Raw genomic sequence first — 22,730 nt, 5'->3', positions numbered from 1 at the left:
ACTAATACATATATTGATTTGAGCTGAACAGCAATGGGGTCCACTTGTAAAGTAGAGATGAAGAGCCAAGTGCTTTGTCTACTTAAAAGAAAAAAAAAAAAAAGACTTAAAGACCCGAGTGGGGTGAGGAGGGAAAGCAGATATGTCAGAGGTTGGGAACCATTGTTTTACTGTACATATGATTATCTCAGAGACTACTAGCATACTATATATTATCATGTCTCCTATGCTCCTAAGATGTAATGTTTTAGAAAGATCATTGAACATTTCTAACTACTGTCTTTTTTAACCATACTCTCTTTTAACCATATTTCCTTCATTAGTACTTACAGATCATGAACTAACTGTGGAAATCTGACTTTTAAACTGATCTGCCCTCTACCCCACTCCTATCCCATCATCCTCTTCAGCTCACTATTGGAAACTATTGGAAATTAGAGTCTGATGTATAGACATCTGGTAGAATTTCCAAGTCAAAAAAGAAGGGAGGGAGTTATTTTTTTAAATATAAGCTATTTCAATGTATTTTGAAATATGCAGTTTTTAAATACATGATTTCAATGTTGAAAGTTTCAGGGACTCCTTAAGATATTCTTTGTTTTGAAATATTTACATATTATCTATTACCATGAAATATGTTAATGTGCTTAAGCCACAAACCCATACAATAATTATAATACCAATTAACATCTTTTTTAAAGGTTTGCATGTAGAATGTATGGTTAGTAAAGTGCTATTAGTATCATGAAAAATATCTGTGGTTATTAGAAAGAGTAAATTGTTATTAATCTTTTAATTATTTTTTAAATTATAGTCATTTTAGAAAAGGAAATTTTAATTAGTTGTTTAGACCTTAAAACACCTCTTCAGTGTGCAAAACCAAATTTTATACATGTGACATTTTGATTCAATCCTTATCCTTTTAATTTAGGTGGCATATTTAATCATTTCATAGTAAGGTTGGTAGTCTTTTAATTTTTCTCTTTTAGAAGTTTTCCATTTCTGTGTTTGAGATACTTTACTAATTTTATTTTCTCTATTTATAGGAAAATCATACACAGTACAATACTGTTGCATAATCCTGGTATTTTGTTTTTCTTTTTCATTTTTCAGTAGGAACAGGTATTCTGTGGCATATGCAGCTCAAAAGCCTTGGCTATTAAATGCTACAGTAGAAGAAAATATTACTTTTGGAAGTCCTTTTAACAAACAGAGGTAATTTTGAACACATAAAGTTTAGAACTCTTTCTGATGTGTTTGGGAATGAACAATGGTTTCTGGAAACTTTACATCTGGTACTTTCTTCCCTGCTGGCCTCGTTTTTATCCTTATCACCAAGGTCTTTTGAATCAGTTCTTTGAAGTCACATTGGAAGTTCCAGCCCATCTTGTACCCTTATTGAGAACAATTTGTGCACCAAGACTAAACAGCAATTGAAGTGTGTATGTGTGGGTTGGGGAGGGTGAGAGTGGGGGGATGTTGCTTAAGTTGGTGAAAAGATAAAGAAGGAAAAATTCAAGTAAATTTCACAAAGGAAGTTTAACTGTGAAAAGAAAAAGAATGTAGGGTCTCAGGGGTCTGGTAACTTGGAGCAGCCAGAATATGCCATCTTTCAAGCATCTTTTAAGTACCACTGCCACATAAGAAGGTATGACCCTTTCCTTGAGCCACTCTTACAAGAGGGGTCTTAGGACCCTAAGATGGGTCTTGAAAATTAAGCAGAGTAAGCTAAGTGGAGAGGCATGAGGAAGGAGGATAGAGGAGAAAAGTAGACCATACAAAAGACAAAACCTAAATTTTTCAGGATTCTTTAGAACCCAGGAGCAAACCAGAAAGAAAGAGATTCAGGAGGCTGAGACCAGATAGTGGATGGGGGGGCCCCTAAAAGCCAATTGGCTATAATGATATGCATACTATATATACAGATTCACATATGTGTATATATACTTAGATATGGAGACATTTATGAGTTAGTTGGAATAATTACCCAGGCACGCAGTGTGTGTTGCCTACACTTGGGAATGACAGTAGAAATGTAAAAGAAGGGAGGTTGAGAAAAAAACTCAAGAGTGACAATGGACAGATATCAACAGGAAGAAGAAGAGGGAAGATCAAGAATGACTCGACTATTTTAAGACTGACTGACTAAGAAAATAAAATCATGGCCATTTCCTCCAGCACCTTCAATCCCCACGCTTCCTTGTACTTCCAGTTCATCTGATTTCCAGTCCCAGCCTTACAGGAACTTGAGCACTGTCAGTCCTGTCTCTCTTGTCTCCTCCCTTCTGCATGCATGACAATGTACAAGGACACCTACTCGCAACCTCTGCGTTAGCCATAATGAGCCTCCCTCTGTCTCTTACATTCACCATGAGCTTTTTTACTTTCTCAAGTTCCTTAAAGCTTCCTTACTCATTTTCTTCCTGAAAACTTGCCACTCAACTTTCTGAACACAGTTTAAGCTTTACCTCCTCTGAAATTTCTCGGAATGGTCAGTCATTTCTTCCTCTGTGTTCTAGGAATGCTTTGTACTCACTTCCATTATAACACCTAACAAGGTACACTTATCGTCATATGTTTTTGTATCAGTCTTGTGCTCTGTGAACTAGCTTTTTAAGAGTGGGAACCTGGCCGGGTGTGGTGGCTCACACCTATAATCTCAGCACTTTGGGAGTCTGAGGCAGGCTGATTGCCTGAGCTCAGAAGTTCGAAACCACCTTGGGCAATGTGGTGAAACCCCGCCTCCACTAAAATACAAAAAAATTAACTGAGCATGGTGGTGTGCACCTGTAATTCCAGCTACTCAGGAGGCTGAGGCGGGAGAAACACTTGATCCTGGGAGGCGGAGGTTGCAGTGAGCCAAGATTGTGCCACTGTACACTCCAACTTGGGCAACAGAGTAAGACTCCATCTTTCAAAAAAAGAAAAAAAAAAGAGTGGGAAACTGTACTTATTTATCTTTGTATCCAGAAATGTAGTGCAGAAACTGGCATGTAAGTAATTCAGCAAATGTTTTATTTCCGCTTCTGAAGTATTGAACTTGGCACTTAGTTTATGGGCAATGTATTAATAGAGATCTAAAAATTCAAAATCATTTCTCCCAAAGGTACAAAGCTGTCACAGATGCCTGTTCTCTTCAACCAGATATTGACTTATTACCATTTGGAGACCAAACTGAAATTGGAGAGAGGGTGAGCTATATATAGTTTCATTAAATAATGAATAAAAAATCTAGAAAAGTCTTCCGGTTGTCTCTAATCATTAATAGAGAATCATGAAATTTGAGAGCTTAGGAGTTGTATGTTGTCCCAGTGACAAGTTCCAGAAGAGCAAGGACAAGAGTCTTTGGATCCCACTCTTTCTTACGTATTAATATTTATTGAGTAATCACTGTATACTTACCATGGTACGAGTCACTTAAGAGTTCTCAAGGAAAAGTAAAACATAGTTCCTGCCTTTGAGCAAATGCATTTTGCTTACGTGGAGCTTGCTGTAATGGGTTCAAAAACTGAGATTACTTTCGATAACTTCTCCCAATCTTGTTAAAATCTATTTATTCTTATTAAAGTGATCTTTTTTCTTTGTATAACCATGTTTTGCATTGATGTCATATTATTCAGATAAGCTGAAAAATATTTATACCTATAATGCTTAGAATAACAATGTCTTAAATGTTTTAATCATTATAAGTCCTGGGCAGAATCTTTATATGCATTATCTACTTTCACAAGAAATCTGTGTTATGGGTGTTATTATTATCTGCATATGAAGCTGCAAAAATCAAGGCCGAGAGAGGTTAAGGAACTTGCAGAGTTGCCAAGATAGTGGTGTAACCAGGATTAGTCTGGCTCTGTGGCCTTTGTTTTTAATGGCTGGTTTTTTTTTTGCTACATACCACAGTGTGTATGAGAATGAACTTAAGTTCTCTGAGCCTCAGTTTCCACATGTGTAAAATAAAAACAATACCTACATCTTGAAATTGCTATGAAGATAAGAAATAAAAAAAGTAAAGCCATGTATGCAAGTCTGGCACATACTAAGAGCTCAATTAAGCCTAGTTTTTTTAAAAAAATGTATAATTAGTACTTTATTACCATTAGTACTTATTACGCATGTTAAGTAAACTACAGACATAATTCAGGAAATAAGAAAAAATCTTGGAGTTTTTTGCATTTCCTAGCAAGTGTTTTGGTGATTAATGCTTCTTTACAGCAGAGCTCTCTATTAGAGTGAAAGGAGGATTAACCATATCAGTCTAAAGTTATCTTAATTAATTTGAGAATTGTTGACCAGTAGACAGTTTTCATGTTTTCTTACCAGTGTTACTACAATTTAATTAATAAGTTACTAACAATTGAAGATTTTTTAAAAGACATTTGTATTTTAAGGTAATATTACCAATAGATCATTTACTAATAAAAAAAATGGATATTTGGGGTGTCTCTTCTCTAGGGCATCAACCTGAGTGGGGGACAGAGGCAGAGAATCTGTGTGGCACGAGCACTGTATCAAAACACCAACATTGTCTTTTTGGTAAGAATATGGCTTTCCATTTTATTTCTATTTCATCCTTCCATCTGAACAAATGAATCTTTAAAAAGTTAAGTCAAGTAACTCAAGGAAAGATGGTTTAACTTGTGAAGTCATAGGGTATTTAGGGGAAATAAATCCTCGCAGTACAGATCAGTAGATCAGTAGAAGATCAGCATATCTTGAGAGTTGGGGGGATCCAGATTGGTATCCAAGAGACTAAGATGCCCTAAGTGGTTGCTTATCTGAGTTTCTTAACCAGGAGAGAATTTGGATGATATTGGATCAACTAGGCAGGATCATAAGTCTTCTTATTTATATTTGATGACAAAGAAAAGCCAGAAAATATACTCTTGGTAGACATAGGGGTAAGTAAGCATAGTATCCCATTCCAGGGCTGTGCAATTCAGGCTGTGGATATGCTTTTCTGTGATGCTCCCAGAAGTGTAGAAATCTTGGTTCTGCTCTAGACCTGTGGCATAATCTATAAAGGTACAGTCTAAAGTTTATGTCTTTAAAAGCTCTATGAATGATTTTCATCTTGAACTAATAATATATTTCTACCTGTGGATCTAGAAATAAAATTTGATAGTTATGTCGATTATAATTTTGCTTTATTTTGGTCTCTCCAGCAGGACGTACCTAAAATAGCATACAAGTAGACAATGGAGAGATGCTGGCAGAGTATGTAAATGCATCCCTGCCTTCTCCTTCTGCACAATTATTAACCACTTATAAATCTGGTTCCCAGAACAGTTTTAGAATCTTTACTCGATCTAATCTCTAGAACCTCTTCAAATAGTAAGTTGGTTTTGGAGTTTCCCACTGAATTTGTATCTGTTATTGGGGATGGTAGCAAAATTTGAACATACTAATTCATCTCCCTAATACCTGTCTCCAAAATTATCCTCCCAAAAAACCCCAAAACAGCATGAAAGCCATTGCAGGATCTAACAGTAGCCTATGTAATTGTAATTTTTTTTTTTTTTTTTGAGATACAGTCTTACTCTGTCACTCAGGCAGGAGTGCAGTGGCACAATCTCGGCTCACTGCAACCTCTGCCTCCCAGGTTCAAGCAATTCTTCCACCTCAACCTCCCCAGTACCTGGTATTACAGGTGCATGCCACCACACCCAGCTATTTTTTTTTTTTTTGGCATTTTTAGTAGAAACAGGGTTTCACCATGTTGGCCAGGCTGGTCTTGAACTCCTGACCTCAAGTGATTCTCTCACCTCAGCCTCCCAAAGTTCTGGGATTACAGGTGTAAACTACACCTGGCTGTAAATTCTTTTGTATAATAATGGATGGATCTACAACTAGAAATGACTTCTTGAAGCTTGGGATCAATTACTGACTGAACCTGAGGAACTGACTTGGAAATCTGAAAGGGACTGAGGTCCCCTGGGTGTGGCTTTCTACTCCAGTTCATTTTACTGCCTGTTGCGATTCAGTGACTCTGACCTACTTCAATTGCAGAATCATGGAAATCAAAGAAATTGTAGGGTTAACTTATTGTCAGTTCCCACCTATTCATTACAAGATGACTTTTAGCATCAACTTTAACAGCTTCTTGATGACTCTCCCTGAAGATACATTGCTCACCTTTAAGGCAGCCTTTCCTTGTTGGACAGTATATAAATTTCCTGTTGCTGCTATGAAAAATTGCCATAATTGGTGGCTTAATCAATGCAGATTTATTATATTATCTTATAGTTCTATAGATTAGACGTCCATCAAAGTGTCAGCAAGGCTGTGTTCCCTTCAGGGAAGGGTCAATATCCTTGCTTTTTCCAGCATTTACAAGCTGCCTACGTTCTTTGTCTCATGCTTGCCTTCCTCCATCTTTGAAGCCAGCAACATGACGTCTCTCTGACTATTTTTACATAGTCACGTCTTCCTCTCTTCATAGCTGGGAAAGTTTTCTGCTTTTAAGGATGCATATAGTTAGTTTAAGCTCATCTGGATAATCTCCCCATCTCAAGGTCTTTAGTCTTAATTACATCTGCAAAATCCTGCTTGACATATAAGTTAACACAGTCACAGGTTCTGGGGATTAGGACCTGAGCATCGTTGGGGGCCATTATTCTTTCTACCACAGACAGCTCTTATTATTGGAAAGTTATCTAAGTACTGTCTATTCATCACCCTGTACTCTACTTCTGCAGCAAAAAATGTATATATACTTCAACATTCTAATATTGTCATAACTTGTCTAAACTTACATTTCTCTAGGCTAAGCAAGCATAGTATTTTCAATTCTTCAACAAATGACATATTTTGTATAACTTTTCTTAATCCCTGATGTATAGTGTTTATAAGTGTCCCTTTGAAAAATTCTGTATTAGACGCACACTGATCAGCTCAGATAACCTTAAAACCATTGGATCTTAACGATCTAGGCCTTATACGCCATTGTAAACTATTGAAAAACATTTTAGCAGCAATAGAATGCTGTTGATGTGTTTTACAAATTCCTCAAAAATAATAATATCTTACACTTCCATTGTTTAAAAATTCATGAAGTACAGTATTAGCCCATTTGATTCTCATCACAGTGCTGTGAGAGGGTAGATGGTATCCTCAGGCTAAATGATGAAACTTATACAAGGACTGATGGCTACTGAATGACAGAGTTTGGACTAGAAATGCGTGTCTTTTGAGTATTGGCTTTCTAATCAGCAAAGATTCTCTGGTATTTTCTGAAATTATTGCTGTATTTTCCTTTTCTCTCCTTTTCTTTTACCCTTTCTTCTTTACTCACTCATTCCCTTTTATCCTTTCTTTATTCTTCCCTCCCTTTCTTCTTTCCTCCTTTCTATCTATTAATAACCAGTGACCATCCCCAATGCTATCTGTTATGCTGGGTAAAGGAAATAGAGCTGAGAAAAAGGCATTACTTATATCTTTAAGGATTTTACTTGTACATGTCACTTGAATAGTTTTACATTTTGTCTAAATAAATTTTTATCATCTTAGCCTTGAAACAGTATAAAAGCTAGATGAAAATGTCTTAATTATGTATCAAAATATTATTTTTGGAAACTATTGCATCTGCAAATGTGCTGTATCAATGAATATATTAAATTATTTCGAAAATTACATTTGTACAAAGAATATACTATTTAAGCACATTCATTGAATACAGAAGAGAATATATTAATGAAGACTGTATATATGTATAGTAGAATAAATAATACAAGCTTGAAAACAAAGAATTGACCACTCATTGAATTAGCTATTTGGCAAATTTCTTTAAAGGAAGAAATTTTGCATTCTTTAAAGGAAGTATTTCCTCATAATCTTATTTTATATATTGAATCTTTAGACATGATTCTCAAGCCATTAAGCCTCAATTTTTAAGTTGTATAAAAAGTTGTATGAGACAAAAAAAGACCACAAGTCCCCACCGTGAAGCTATGGCATAAAAATGATAGTTCCGTGACCTATGCATGATTCTAAGTACTTTATACACATTAGTTCACTTAATTCTCATAATAACTCTGTTAGGTTTGACATTATTGTTGTTATTACTATTATTATTGTTATTATTACTGTTCACAGATGAAGGTACTGAGGTTTTTGGGGATAACTTATCCAAAGTCACACGGATAGTAATAGTGAAACAGGGATACAAAGTCAGGTAGCCGGATTCCACAGCTTGTGTTCTTAGTCACCGCACTCTTCCTTATTAAGACATGCTTAGAAGATGCTAAACTCTCACTATGATGCATTGAAGGGGAAGCACGATGTTAATCTACCACGGCTTTATTTATAAGAAAATAATAATAAAGCAACACTTTGGAAAGGATTTACAGACTTTTCCTACATTATTTTGTTGCATCTTTGCAGCAATCCAATGTGGTTTTTCACGGGTCTCTTTATTATCTCCATTTTACAAATGAAGTGACTGAGTTTGAAACATTGGCCAGCCTGCAAGAGTGGTCATAACTATGATTTGGACCTTCTAATTTAGAGATAAGGGACTTTCAGTTATGCCTTACTAACTTATAACATGTAAAATCAGAATTTAGGCCGGGTGTGGTGGCTCACGCCTGTAATCCTATCACTTTGGGAGGCTAAGGCAGGCAGATCAGTTGAGATCAGGAGTTCGAAACCAGCCTGGCCAACATGGTGAAACCCCATCTCTACTAAAAATACAAAAAAATTAGCCGGGTGTGGTGATGTGTGCCTGTAATCCCAGTAACTCGGGAGGCTGAGGCAGGAGAATTGCTTGAACCTGGGAGGAGGAGATTGCAGTGAGCCAAGATGGTGCCACTGCATTCCAGCCTGGGTGATGGAGACTCCATCTCAAAATTAATTAATTAATTGATTAATTCAGAATTTTGTTGAATGTCAAATTTAATTATTATAAAAATTTATTTTTAATTCATGTCATTTTTCTGTGAAAAATTCTCAGAAAGAATTATTTCAGGATAGTTTGGTCTGCATCACAAATGATTCTTTGGGTTTTAATGGAATCAGAAGCAGAGAGTTATTTCAAAGGCAATTAGATTTTGGCTGTGAAAGTCATCTGCTTTTCTAAAACCAATAATTTGCTGATTGCTAAATCTTGGTAATTATATCCTTGCCGCATTGTTGGAGATGGAAATGGAGACACTTTTGTCAGTGCAGTCTTGATATTTTTCCATTGCTGTAGAGATACCACTTTATATTTGTACCTTGACTTTCATTTTTAGGTAATTCCAAAGTTACATCATAACTTCTATGTTAAAAGAAATTTCATATATTAGTGGTAGAATTTTCTACCAGTTATTAAAAAGCTAATAATTAGAAAAGTATTTTTTTCTAGTTATTAAAAGGAGCAAAATGACAATTAAGGAGCTAGTGCTTTTAAAAAGCAAATCACTGAGCAGTTGAAGGCCAATTCAAATTCCTATACAAAGTACCTATTGCAACATTTCAGAAATAGTTGATGTGCATTAAGATGTTCCAGAGGGTATGAAAGATTTGAAATATTTTCCATGTCATCCAAAGAAATTTCAAGACAATCAAGATAATTGTGTCCATTTCTATAAAAGCCACTTGAAGACATTGATTATATCACCCATTTATTCACAATTATGATATCCAGCAGACTGATTTTTTTAAAGGCTCTTATAATTCTTAATCACCCTTTAACTTTCTAAATACTTTGATAATATTTCTTTTGCATATGCCTTCTCCTAAATGCTTTAATAAAGCCATATTGTATATAGTTTCTATCTATGCAGACAAATCGATGGAAAGCTGAAACATTACTGAGCTAATCATATGACAATCTATAATGATCATATATTTAGAACATTTATTCTAACTTCCAAACTTCCATTTCTATCTAAATAGAAATTACTTTTGTTTTTTTGTTATTCGGATTATTAAGCAATACAATCTATCGGTAGAGAGACTATGATCGTGCTCAACTGAAAATTTGCAGGATTGTAATTTGTACATATCTCAGCATGTAGCCTGTGTGTAGTATGAGGAAACAGCTATTTCTTTCTTGGGCCCATAAGACAAAGTAGAAGTTTGTTTGCATTTTACATATTGAAGAAACAACAATGGAAAAAGGATAATGAGAAAGACATTTGTGAACTTTTTCCCCACTGTTCTGATAACTCTTCCCAGTTCTTTACCAGAAACCTCCACCATTTTTTACCACTTTTGCCTCGTCAGTGCTCCCTCAATTTCTTTCATTCTCTGCCAACTCTGGTCCTTCTAAGGGGTGATTATATACCCGTTGCAGCATCCTCCCTTCAGGTCACTTTGCTTTCTAATTCATAGATTTGAGGAAACATTTCGGTTTTCTTTGGTAGTTTCTAGCTTTCCTCTTTTAAACATCCAAAAATGTGAAACATATAATTTGATGCTCTATGTAACATTTTAGGAATTAAATATATATGAAAATAATTTATAGTGAGTGATGTCATCAACAACAAAAAAAGGCAATTAATGTGATTTCTTATTCTCTAAATATCTTAATCACTTAGTGGATGAAAACTTTCTCCCTAGAACAGTTGTCATCAGGTAAGTTGTTAGTCATGCTATTCTTATACATAATAATAAAAATAGCTAACATTTATCTAATGTCAGTTACATACCCAGTACCATACTAAGCACTTTATATATATTACCTCATTTAATTTTGAGAATATCCCCATTAAGTAAGTCCTGATGTGATCCAATTAACATTTTATTTTTGAGATAGTCTCGTTCTGTCGCCAGACTGGAGCACAATCTCAGTTCACTGCAACCTCCGCTCCTGGGTTCAGGGGATTCTCTGTCTCAACCTCCAGAGTAGCTGGGATTACAGGTGCATGCCACCACGCCTGGCTAATTTTTGTGTTTTTAGTAGAGACAGGGCTTCACCATGTTGGCCAGGCTGATCTCAAACTCCTGACCTCAGTTGATCTGCCTGCCTTGGCCTCCCAAAGTGCTGGGATTACAGGTATGAGCCACCATGCCCGGCCCAATTAACATTTTTTATACCTATTTTTATTATCTAGAATTCAACTACAATTATCTTTTCATTCTTTCTTTTGCTCTATTATTATAGATTGCTGAGAAATATGGTTTTTGAACTTTCAGATTCTATAAAAATTCAAAACATTTGGAATATTATTTACTTTTAAAATAATTATACAAAGTCTGTTTTTCTTTTCACCTGCAGGTACTTCTAACTTTATTTCATTGTCTGTTTGTTTTTCTCCTGCCTCTTTTTTATTTAATTTTAATTTTAGGTTGAGAGGTACATGCGCAGATTTGTTATATAAATTGTGTTTTATGGGGGTTTGTTGTACAGATTATTTTGTCACCCAGGTAATAAGCATGGTACCTGACAGGTAGTTTTTCTTTATCCTTTTTTTTAAAATAAATTAGATTTAGGGAGTAATTTGCCCTTAGTTATTTGTATTACTACTTTCTAGAGGAATTGAGTTATGTAAAAAGTATAGAAAATGTCCATCTTTCCCCCATTTTACTGATTGCAGGATGATCCATTCTCAGCCCTGGACATTCACTTAAGTGATCACTTAATGCAGGAGGGGATTTTGAAATTCCTCCAAGATGACAAAAGGACACTCGTTCTTGTGACTCACAAATTGCAGTATCTGACGCATGCTGACTGGGTAAGAGTTTAGAAGAGAATTTTGTTCATTTTTGTATTATAGTCATATAAATAAATAGAGACAGTGAGAAATGCTTTCTGAAATGAAGGTAGTTCATTTGGCCAGTCAAGGCTTTTTGTCACATTTCTGGGAATATCTGCTTTCTTTAGATCATAGCCATGAAAGATGGAAGTGTCCTAAGAGAAGGAACTTTGAAGGATATTCAGACCAAAGATGTTGAGCTTTATGAACACTGGAAAACACTTATGAATCGGCAAGATCAAGAATTAGAAAAGGTAAGTGCTCATAGTTCAGAAGAGTTCTGAGTCCAGTTCAGAAGAGATAGAAATGTACTAAGAATTACTAAGAACACCTTTTTAAAAATTACCATTTAATGCTTAGTAATATAATGGTCTTTATCTGAAATCCAAAGCAATTGTATCTTTACCTATTATTAATGAACAGGCTACTTTGAGCCTGTAAAATTCTAATGCTATCTTTGGATGAGGTGCTGTCAGGTTTTTAGAGGCTGTTTGTTTGAATCTGAACCATAGTGCAATTATATGTGTGTTTAAAACTTAGACAAACTACTTACTGAAGCATGGCATTTCCTTATTTTTTCTTACTTATACCTCCTTTTTCTTGTCTGTAAAATTAGAATATTTTCACTAATCACCTACAAATAGAGGTTCATGGGAATGTCAAAAGCCAAGGTAATTTTGAAGGAAGAGCTCTATCGGGGGGGCGGGGCAAAGTCGTAAGGCATGTCAGGGATAAGGCTGCTGGGGTGAAAGAAAGTTCTCAGAAGGAAATAAAAGTAAAATTTTACATTTGTGTAGGTTTTTTTAAAGTCCACAAGGCCCTTTTTACATGATCTATTTTAATTCTCACAAACTCCTGACAAATAAGCAAAGAAAATATTATCTCACTTAGACAGATGAGAAAGCTAAGGCTCAGAGAGGTTAAATAACTTACCTAAAGTTGTACAGCATATATAATAAGTGGTACCAATGGGCTGTAAACACAGCCGCATCTCCAGTGTAATTATACTATAATGCTATGGATGATGTAAATATAACATTGAATGAGGTAATAACAGAGTTGGATACCAGACTGAGTACAACAAAAGAGGAACAACTTTTGATCAACAAGTGAAATCGTAAATTAAATTTGCAAATTTTTGAAATGTTTCATTCTTGAGTTGGGAGTACAAAGTGTCCAGCGTTGGTATTCTTAGCCAGGAATGAACATTTACAAAGTAAAATATTTGTACCAGTTAATTTCTTTAAAACATCAGGAAATTTAAATATATCATTTTAGAAAAGAAAATAAAGGATCTGTCTCCATAGCAAGAGGAAGATACAAAGCCAGAGAAATCCTAGGATGTCTCTACCTTCTTTGAATTTGCTAAAGATCTCAAAAGCAAACTACACAAAGAAAAGATAGATGCAAAAATATACAAGCAGAACAGGACAAATCACAGAACCATTGAAATGAGGATATTTGACAAAAAAAAAAAAAAGCAGTAAGTAAACAAAAACTCCAAAACATTAGGAGGTAGAGTCGACACGTGCCTGCTTAGGAATTGTGCTGTGGGAAGCTTGATTCTAAACGTACTGGGGATAGCTCCAAATGACATTTTTTTCAGTGATCTAAATGCCAGGGACAAAAGAGATGACGTAAACTTAAGGAGTGGGACAATTTATGGTTTACTTTGGAAAGAAGAGCTGGAAAATAAAGAGAGCTGTTGGCTCAATATTATAGTAATACTGTTAGGCAAGCCAGGAAGAAAGTCCATTAGGTTGTATTTAGAAATGAAGTGATCACTTGAGATAGCATAGCTGTATAATTAAAGACACATTACAGGGTTATGTATGAACTGAAGGAAGTGTGGAGCAAGTTAGGGTATGGACAGGGTAAATCCAGTTACAAAGTAGAATGGCAGCCGCTAGAAGCCAGAATGAATCACGCACCTGCCCAGAATCCTTATCTCAGGATGGAGGGAGATTACTGCCACATAGCAAAAGGCAGGCACCTGGATTCATCTGCAACCAGAGAGAATCACACTGTGAACAAGACCACAATACCTTGGGGAAGTTTTTCTACAAACAGCTTTGTGTTTAGTTTGTTATATGACAGGACAGGGTGTTTCCTATCAACCTGGGCCAATTTTGTCTCCTAGAGGACATGTGGCAACATCTGGAGACGTTTTCGGTTGTTACAACTGGGGCGGGGGGATGCCATTAGCGTCTAGTGTGCTCAACATTCTGCAATGCTCAGGGCAGACCCCACAACAACGAGTTGTCCAGCTCACATGTCACTGTGTCAAGGCTGAGAAAGTCTGGCCTAGAGCCAGAACAGATCAAGCAAGTGGAGAAGGAAGGTGAAACCGAAGGATGCACAAAACTTCCTAGTGGAGTGCTTTAAAAAGAGCTCAGTTTAAGGATTAAGGGGTAAACAGGAAAGAATATGATAAAAAAAAAACAAAAAAAAAAAACAGTAATGAAAACTACAAAGAAGAAGAAGGAGATAGCACTTTTAGTGATTTAAATATTATTAGCTTAAATTACATGAACCATTATCTTCTTAATGCTGTTAAGCAGAATAAACTGGTATTATTTAACACTCCTCACTTCACTCTCTACTGTCCTCACCTGGCCTGGCCCAGTGACTATTTATTGGATAAATGAAAGTAAATTTTTATTAGTCCAAGTATCAACACTACTTAAACATTTAACCTATTTTGAATTTAGTGTGAGCATATACTCTTAGGAAAAATTGCTTTAAAGTTCGTTTGGGTTTTGTTTATTTGTTTGTTTAAGTCTCCAAGGTCTTAAACCTTTTGGTCACAGCATGGGGAATTGAACTGGAATCAAATCTGCTTTTCAATGTGCAGGTTTATTTTATTCCATTATATGATATGCACAAGACAAGAATCCTCTATAATATTGTGTTTAATTTAGCTTCATTTATAAAGGTTGGTTTTCATATCTTTCTGCAAAATTTAAAACTGGGGTCAAACTGTCTCTGTAAAAATGGGATTCAGGAGACATTTTTGTTTTCACTCTTTTAACCAAGAATCTGAAGTAGTAGAGCCCTCTAAAATAGCAAGTTTCCTAAATCAGATATGTTGTATGAGGCCAAAAAAATCAACCAAAGTCATTACCTAGGGACTAATCACAAAAGGTTTATTGGTTTATTAATGTAACAGTAAAACTGCGTAGGGTTTTTTTTTTTTTTTTTTTTTTTGTATTGGCCTATGCAGGAAGCTTCCAATTTACCACAGATTCCAAAAGTTTGTGGGTTAGTTGTTTAGAATTCAGAATGCATTTCCCCACAGAAAAATGGAAATGGTTGGTTTTCCAGAATGGCCTGTAGAACCTGATTTAATCCACAATGTAACTGAACTGATACTACTACTCCAGTCCAGTCCTGAGGTCAGGGAAGCTGGGGTATTAGAAGCCAGGGTATGGAGAAAATGAAATGATTCTCCCTTTCTTAACTACAGGATAAAGTTCACAGCAATTCTTAAATATCTGCAAAGTTTTTCGTTTTTGGCACCTTTCCCTTCTCTTTCTGTATATTCTCTCCTCCTGGGGCTCTCTCTTACACTGCCAGGCACCTAAGAATCCTCATTGTCTATTTTCTTCAAAGTTACCTACCTTCTTTCAGATCCTATTCAGTTCTCTTTCTTTCGTGTAGCTCCCTTAGTGAGATGCTAAAGAAACTTGTTCTGATTTAATAATTCAAAATAGTGGATGACTGACAGCAGTTTAACCAACTTGGAACCATGTGGTCTTTTGAAGGAAGATATGTATTAACATGAATGATCTTTAATTAGAAAAATTACAAGGATAGTCTGAAGGTGATGTATAAATAAGTAGCGGTGGTGGAACTGTGCTTTAGGGCTCAGGGAGATAGATACCCCCCTGGCCCTGGAGTCAGCTGCATCTCATTCTTGCTTTTCCTGGTCTCGTGTGCTGCCCTACACCTTTGAGTACTGCAGCACTTCCTACAAGTCTAAGGCTCTGCCCCACAGCTGCTTCTGTGATAGGAGTTGTGGATCTCCAGAGTGAACACAGAGCCCCTGAGATTGGTAAAGGTAACTAACCATTTACACATGCAAGTCATTCATTGCTAAGTCACAACCTGTTGGTGTTAGTTCCTTGTGTGATAGTATAATATTTACTGTAGGATATGGAAGCTGACCAAACTACTTTAGAGAGGAAAACTCTCCGAAGGGCCATGTATTCAAGAGAGGCCAAAGCCCAAATGGAGGACGAAGACGAAGGTAGATCTCTTTTCTTATTTATTTATTTACTTATTTAACTTTAGGTATATACTGTATCTGGCATTTCTCCCCATGTTATCCCTCCCCACCCTCCCCTCCCTTCCCGCCCCCCACTGTCTCTCCCTCCCCCCCACAACTGTCCCCAGTGTATGATGCTCCTCTCCCTGAGTCCACATGTTCTCATTGTTCAACACCCACCTATGAGTGAGAACAAGTAGTGTTTGGTTTTCTGTTCTTGTGTCAGTTTGGTGAGAATGATGGTTTCCAGATTCATCCAAGTCCCTACAAAGGACACAAACTCATCATTTTTTATGGCTGCATAGTATTCCATGGTGTATATGTGCCACATTCTTTGTCCAGTCTATCATTGATGGACATTTGGGTTGGTTCCAGTTCTTTGCTATTGTACACAGGGCTGCAGTGAACGTACGTATGCATGTCTCTTTACAGTAGAACGATTTATAGTTCTTTGGGTATATATCCAGTAATGGGATTGCTGGGTTGATCTCTTTTCTTTTATCTGGAACATTCTACTGGGGTAACAGGATATGAGGGTTTTTTACATGTGAGTGTCTTCATGAATAATAAGCCACTTTGCAAGGGGAAAAAGTTAAATCAAATACTAAAAATGAAAACAATAGGAATCAAGAAAAAGTACATGTAACCTTTCACCAGTCATCTTGAGGGGCTCTACATAATGTGCGTTACTACAGTTGTTATGTGTGGGAAAGAACTGAAAGGAAATGGCAGTAGATTGTAAATCGATCTAGACTTTTGTTCAGAAAAATTGAAATTGTCTGGATAATGACCAAATCTAGTGAAGAAAATTTCAATTCTTCAGAAATAATAAAAGGGAAATATGGCATTTTGAAATAGCTATATTTGAGTCATTTATTTCATCTTCATGAGGTTTCATGACAATATGGCCATGAAGGTTAAGAAAATTAGAATGCCATTTGTTATGTTTCAGTTTTCTGAATCTGATAAGGTATATGGGGAAAAAAGATTGACTGGAAATGTGAGGAATGAAATGGAATAATTACAGTGCTTTGACATTCATTGCCAAGAATATTGTGAGATAAACCACATTTTAAATCAATAGTGTAAATGCATTATGCTTCATTTTCCTTTGTGATTTTTGCTTATGCCTGTATTTCTACCAACTAGTTAAAGAAACAGAAAAGTTAGCACCAAAATGTTCTGCTTTTATATTTCTGACAAAACTATTCAGTGTTTCAACAAATATTCATTGAGTAAATGAATTAATGAATGAAGGGTAAATTTTACTTTCAATTTCTATGATTAAAAATGTTTCTAAAGAATTTTTGGTGCTATAAACAGACATCAGCTTCTAGAATTCTAAACAATTTATTTTTAATATTCTGTAAGAATGAAGTGGTACCCAATTACTCTGTTCAGCATATCAGTGGGGATACTATGTCATTGGCTTGCCATATTAATCGATCTTCTCAGGTATAAAATAAGAGCACTTTGCTTACAGGGTAAATGAAGTAATGTATGTGAAAGAGCCAATTGCGGTACATATTACTTATTAGTTTGTTGCTCCAGGTCTTGGTAAAATGCTCAAGCCACCAGTAGTGCAAGAAAAGAAGTAGAGGGCACTTCCATTCGCTTAAGAGACTTGGAGTTGCATGTATTATTTCTACTTACTATTGGCTCAGTCATTGCTTAGAAAGATTAGGTACTAGGAAAGTGAGGAGATGCTGTCTTTAGCTGGGCAGCCATGGGTTACTTTAAATTTCAATCGATATAGAAGCAAAGAATGGGTACTGGGGAGTCAGCTAGCAGTGTGCAAGCGTCCACTCTTTGGTCATGCAAATTTCTATTCTGTTCTTCTCACACAAAAGACACACTCTTGACAAAGGAGAGATCATCTGTGACCAAGTCATTTGCTGCATCCAGCTCAGATGTCAGGATTTTTGGTGATGCTCTGTCTTCTCATTATAAACATATTTGGATCCCTGTGGTCTAATAACCTGAAAAGTAAAGACAACCTTCCTCCCCACAACCTGACATGTATATAGTAGTGAGGTACAGGATAACTTTAATGAATAAAGTTCCTTTGGAAAAGGAAAGGATGGGAAAACACAGTCACTGGACCATAGAAATGATCAAACTGTGATTGTCAGGAAATGCAAAACCTGATTTAGCAGTGGAATCATTCATAAGGAAGACCATCTTGGAGTTTCTAGAGGGTTTAAACATCTGAGATGAATTCCTGGCCCATTATCCTTTGTGTCTCCTGGCTTTGCCCACTGGAAGGTTCCTCCTTGCCCATTCCCCTCCATGATCATATCTAAAGTGGGCCATAGAGAGAATGGAGTATGCCCTCTTATGCTGTGCACAGATTTCAGAGCCTATTCCCTCCTGGTGCAGCTTTATCCATTCAGAAATTTACAGGTCAAAATATTGTGGTTTTTGTTGGCAACACAATTCCTTCAATAACTTAGTAAGTTTCTGGTCTATACTTTCAGTCAATTTGATGTGCAATAAATCAGCAAATCATCTCATCTAGACAGAGATTTTATGTTTATTTGATCACTTATTCATTCATTCATTTTTCACCTATTTTCAGAAAGAAATGAAGTTTGCCCTGCTTAAAGCATTTAAAACTTCAATACTAATGCTTATTTTATAAATTTATGGATATTTATATACTATTTGTGGAACAATAGAAATTGTATCTAGCTGGTGCCCATCTGAAGCTTAAACAAGTTTTTTGTATGTAGAGGAAGAAGAGGAGGAAGATGAGGATGATAACATGTCCACGGTAATGAGGCTTAGGACTAAAATGCCATGGAAAACCTGCTGGCGGTACCTCACTTCTGGAGGATTCTTCCTGCTCATCCTGATGATTTTCTCTAAGCTTCTGAAGCATTCAGTCATTGTAGCTATAGACTATTGGCTGGCCACGTGGACATCAGAGTACAATATAAACAGTACTGGAAAAGCTGATCAGGTACTATTGGTTTGGTTTTGTTTTTAAATCATCAAGGAAATAGTGACATTAACAGTGACACCTTCTTATCAAGTTAGATGCTTATATTCCAAATGCCATAGGACTTCTGTGATAATTCAGTAAGTTAATAATTACAACCGGACCTGAAATAAAGTATCAAAAATGTTAAAATAGAATCTATTATTAATACTTTTAAAGTTTACCATAAGAAATATTTAAATATGTTTAGACTTGTATTCTAGGGAGTTATGTATATATATTTTTATACATGTTATACATATATACACATATATAGGACCTTTTTGTATTTATTCTTATGGTATTTGGTGTTATCTACCTACATCAGTGTGTTAGCTGGTCATTCTGAGACTAGGAATGAGAAAAGTGAGCTCTACAATGTAGAAAGCCAAGAATATGCCCGAAACCTGAAAACAAACTCTCTCTCTCTTAATTTGCTTTTAAGCAAGCCTTGAAACAGAGTGAAGGGAGCAGGTGGTGGCTTGGCCTGCGGGATTATGGTGGGATACTACCCTGGGTCTCAACAAATTGCATTCCTGAACTGTCTAAATGCATGTACAATAACGAAGTCAACCATCTTGCCTGACGTTGACATTTGATTTTCTAGTATGAAAGAACTAAATCGATCATTTCCTATGTGCTTTCTGTGTTGGTTGCTTTTTAGACCTACTATGTGGCTGGTTTTAGCATACTTTGTGGAGCAGGCATTTTCCTTTGCCTTGTTACATCCCTTACTGTAGAATGGATGGGTCTCACAGCTGCCAAAAATCTTCACCACAACCTTCTCAATAAGATAATTCTTGGACCAATAAGGTAAAACAGTGGTTATTTCTCACTCTCACACATAAAATAATAAAAATATGCATTTTTCAATTTAAGTGAAATGTAAAAGTTCAAAGAATTTCTTTAGTCCTTGAGCACATATGAATAGGGAGCTTCTCATTTTCATGACACTAAGATGCCCATTAGCAATGCCCAGGTTCCAAATAGTTTAGTATTGTCATACACTTTCATCTGTTTATTGCCTAGGTTCTTTGATACCACGCCCCTGGGACTGATTCTCAATCGCTTTTCAGCTGATACTAATATCATTGATCAGGTGAGTAGTAACTGGGTTACTTCCAAGTTCAAGAAGTAGTTTCACAATGTAAGCTAAATAGCATTTTAAGATAAAGCATAATTCCTCTTAACAATAGAGAATTGCTGAAATTTAAATGAAGGTCTTTTTGTATTTATATCAATATTATACATGCAAATAATATCTAGAATGAAATATTAAAGGAAAACCTTAACTCAGACTAATTTGTAGGAGAAGATACCTGGAGAACCAGCATGAAGTAAAGAGAAATAGTAAAGCATAATTGAACATTTAAGATTTTTTATTATAAAAATTGTTTTGATTAATAATATATCAGCATTCCCAGTATAAAGTTCTTAAAAGTTTAGTGTGCATGCAGAATTTCTCTCAGAAGTGAAGGGTGGGATTCCAAGCTGTCTTAAAGTCCTTTACTTTTATGAAATTGGTTCTTGAAGCTTCAAATGGTGTGATATTTTAGGAAATAGTCCAAGAATGTCCACTTTAACCTAAGATTTTTAGGTATCTGATTTTGTCTTGAAATCAAGTTTGTCTTGAAATCAAAGATATCAAACTCTGAAATTGTATCACTCTAAAAGTGGAACCCTTTGGATGATTGAGAAAGGAATTCATCAAATCCAGCTGTTGCCTTTTCTGACTTTCCAGGGTGGCATTAGGAACAGCGAAATGGCCCTCAATTTAGAAAGGGTGCTTGATGAATGCAGCTGACTGAAGAATATGTTGAGAAGTTTTGATGTTTTCATGACCTTGGTCAGACTGCACCTAAATCCTTCTAAGGAATACACATTGAAAAAGAAGAAACAAAATAGTCATTATTTAGAAGATGACATGATTATTACTTAGAGTATTCAAAATAGTAAAATAGAGAATCAGTTAGAAAGTTCAGCAGAGTATCTACATAAGATATATCATATGAAAAGCAGCAATTTCTTCTACACCAATTTAAGAAAATAGTGAAAAACAAACTCCATTCATAACAACAAAAACTATAAAAACAGAAATAAATGTGAAGAAAAGATGTTCAGCAATCCCAGAAGTCATAACAATCCTGTATATATAGAAAAAGAATTTCCCTATTAGATATTTTTTAAATATTAAAAATTTAAAAACTCTTTTGATTGCAGAAGGCAAGTAGGTCAAAAGAACAGTATGGAGAATTAAAAAACACCAGCATATGTAGAAATATAACAGTATAAATGTGGCATCTTTTTTTTTTTGTTTTTGTTTGTTTGTTTTTTAGGTTATTTTTTTTTTATTGCATTTTAGGTTTTAGGGTACATGTGAAGAACATACAAGATTGTTGCATAGGTGCATATGTGGCAGTGTGATTTGCTGCCTTCCTCCCCTTCACCTATATCTGGCATTTCTCCCCATGCTATCTCTCCCCAACTCCCCACCCACCGCTGTCCCTCCCCTATTTCCCCCCAACAGACCCCAGTGTGTAGTGCTCCCCTCCCTGTGTCCATGTGTTCTCATTGTTCAACACCCGCCTATGAGTGAGAACATGCGGTGTTTGATTTTGTGTTCTTGTGTCAGAATGCTGAGAATGATGGTTTCCAGGTTCATCCATGTCCCTACAAAGAACACGAACTCATCATTTTTGATGGCTGCATAATATTCCATGGTGTATATGTGCCACATTTTCCCTGTCCAGTCGATCATCGATGGGCATTTGGGTTGGTTCCAGGTCTTGTCTATCGTAAACTGTGCTGCAATGAACATTCATGTGCATGTGTTCTCATAGTAGAACGATTTATAATCCTTTGGATATATACCCAGTAATGGGATTTCTGGGTCAAATGGAATTTCTATTTCTAGGTCCTTGAGGAATCGCCACACTGTCTTCCACAATGGTTGAACTAGCATACACTCCCACCAACAGTGTAAAAGTGTTCCTATTTCTCCACATCCTCTCCAGCATCTGTTGTCTCCAAATTTTTTAATGACCGCCATTCTAACAGGCATGAGATGGTATCTCAATGTAGTTTTGATTTGCATTTCTCTAATGCCCAGTGATGATGAGCATTTCTCATATGTTTGTTGGCCTCATGTATGTCTTCTTTTGTAAAGTATCTGTTCATATCCTTCGCCCACTTTTGAATGGGCAAGTTTGTTTTTTTCTTGTAAATCTGTTTTAGTTCTTTGTAAATTCTGGATATCAGACCTTTGTCAGATGGGTAAGCTGCAAAATTTTTTCCCAATGTGTTGGTTGCCGATTCACTCTAATGACTGTTTCTTTTGCCGTGTAGAAGCTGTGGAGTTTGATTAGGTCCCATTTGTCTATTTTGGCTTTTGTTGCCAATGCTTTTGGTATTTTGATCATGAAGTCCTTGCCTATGCCTATGTCCTGAATGGTTTTGCCTACATTTTCTTCTAGGGTTTTTATGGTGTTAGGTCTTATGTTTAAGTCTTTAATCCATCTGGAGTTAATTTTAGTGTAAGGTGTCAGGAAGGGGTCCAGTTTCTGCTTTCTGCATATGGCTAGCTAGTTTTCCCAACACCATTTATTAAACAGGGAATCCTTTCCCCACTGCTTGTTTTTGTCAGGTTTGTCAAAGATCAGATGGTTGTAGATACGTTGTGTTGCCTCCAAGGCCTCTGTTCTGTTCCATTGGTCTATATCTTTTTTTTTTTTTTTTTTTTTTTAAATTTTTGAGACAGAGTTTCACTCTTGTTACCCAGGCTGGAGTGCAATGGCGCGATCTCGGCTCA

General features: G+C 36.0%; 1 protein-coding gene across 7 annotated transcripts in view; it reads left to right on the top strand.

Moving 5' to 3' along the window:
• ABCC9 (ATP binding cassette subfamily C member 9) overlaps positions 1 to 22,730 on the top strand; it is a 164,595-nt gene that overhangs the window by 82,664 nt on the left and 59,201 nt on the right. For all 7 annotated transcript variants that reach the window (XM_021666844.2, XM_021666845.2, XM_021666847.2 and 4 more), the window contains 9 exons: positions 1,114 to 1,215; positions 3,107 to 3,191; positions 4,453 to 4,533; positions 11,517 to 11,654; positions 11,804 to 11,929; positions 15,828 to 15,924; positions 18,675 to 18,904; positions 19,587 to 19,735; positions 19,952 to 20,021. In XM_021666844.2, the coding sequence (XP_021522519.1) occupies positions 1,114 to 1,215; positions 3,107 to 3,191; positions 4,453 to 4,533; positions 11,517 to 11,654; positions 11,804 to 11,929; positions 15,828 to 15,924; positions 18,675 to 18,904; positions 19,587 to 19,735; positions 19,952 to 20,021 (1,078 nt within the window). The remainder of the gene's footprint in view (positions 1 to 1,113; positions 1,216 to 3,106; positions 3,192 to 4,452; positions 4,534 to 11,516; positions 11,655 to 11,803; positions 11,930 to 15,827; positions 15,925 to 18,674; positions 18,905 to 19,586; positions 19,736 to 19,951; positions 20,022 to 22,730) is intronic.

Source organism: Aotus nancymaae, unplaced genomic scaffold (assembly GCF_030222135.1).
Source record: "Aotus nancymaae isolate 86718 unplaced genomic scaffold, 86718_ANA_hifiasm-v0.15.2.pri h1tg000016l, whole genome shotgun sequence".
NCBI classification, from domain to species: Eukaryota; Metazoa; Chordata; class Mammalia; order Primates; family Aotidae; genus Aotus; species Aotus nancymaae.
The sequence above is the reverse complement of the archived record's forward strand: the minus strand, read 5'-3'. Positions and strand labels throughout refer to the sequence as shown.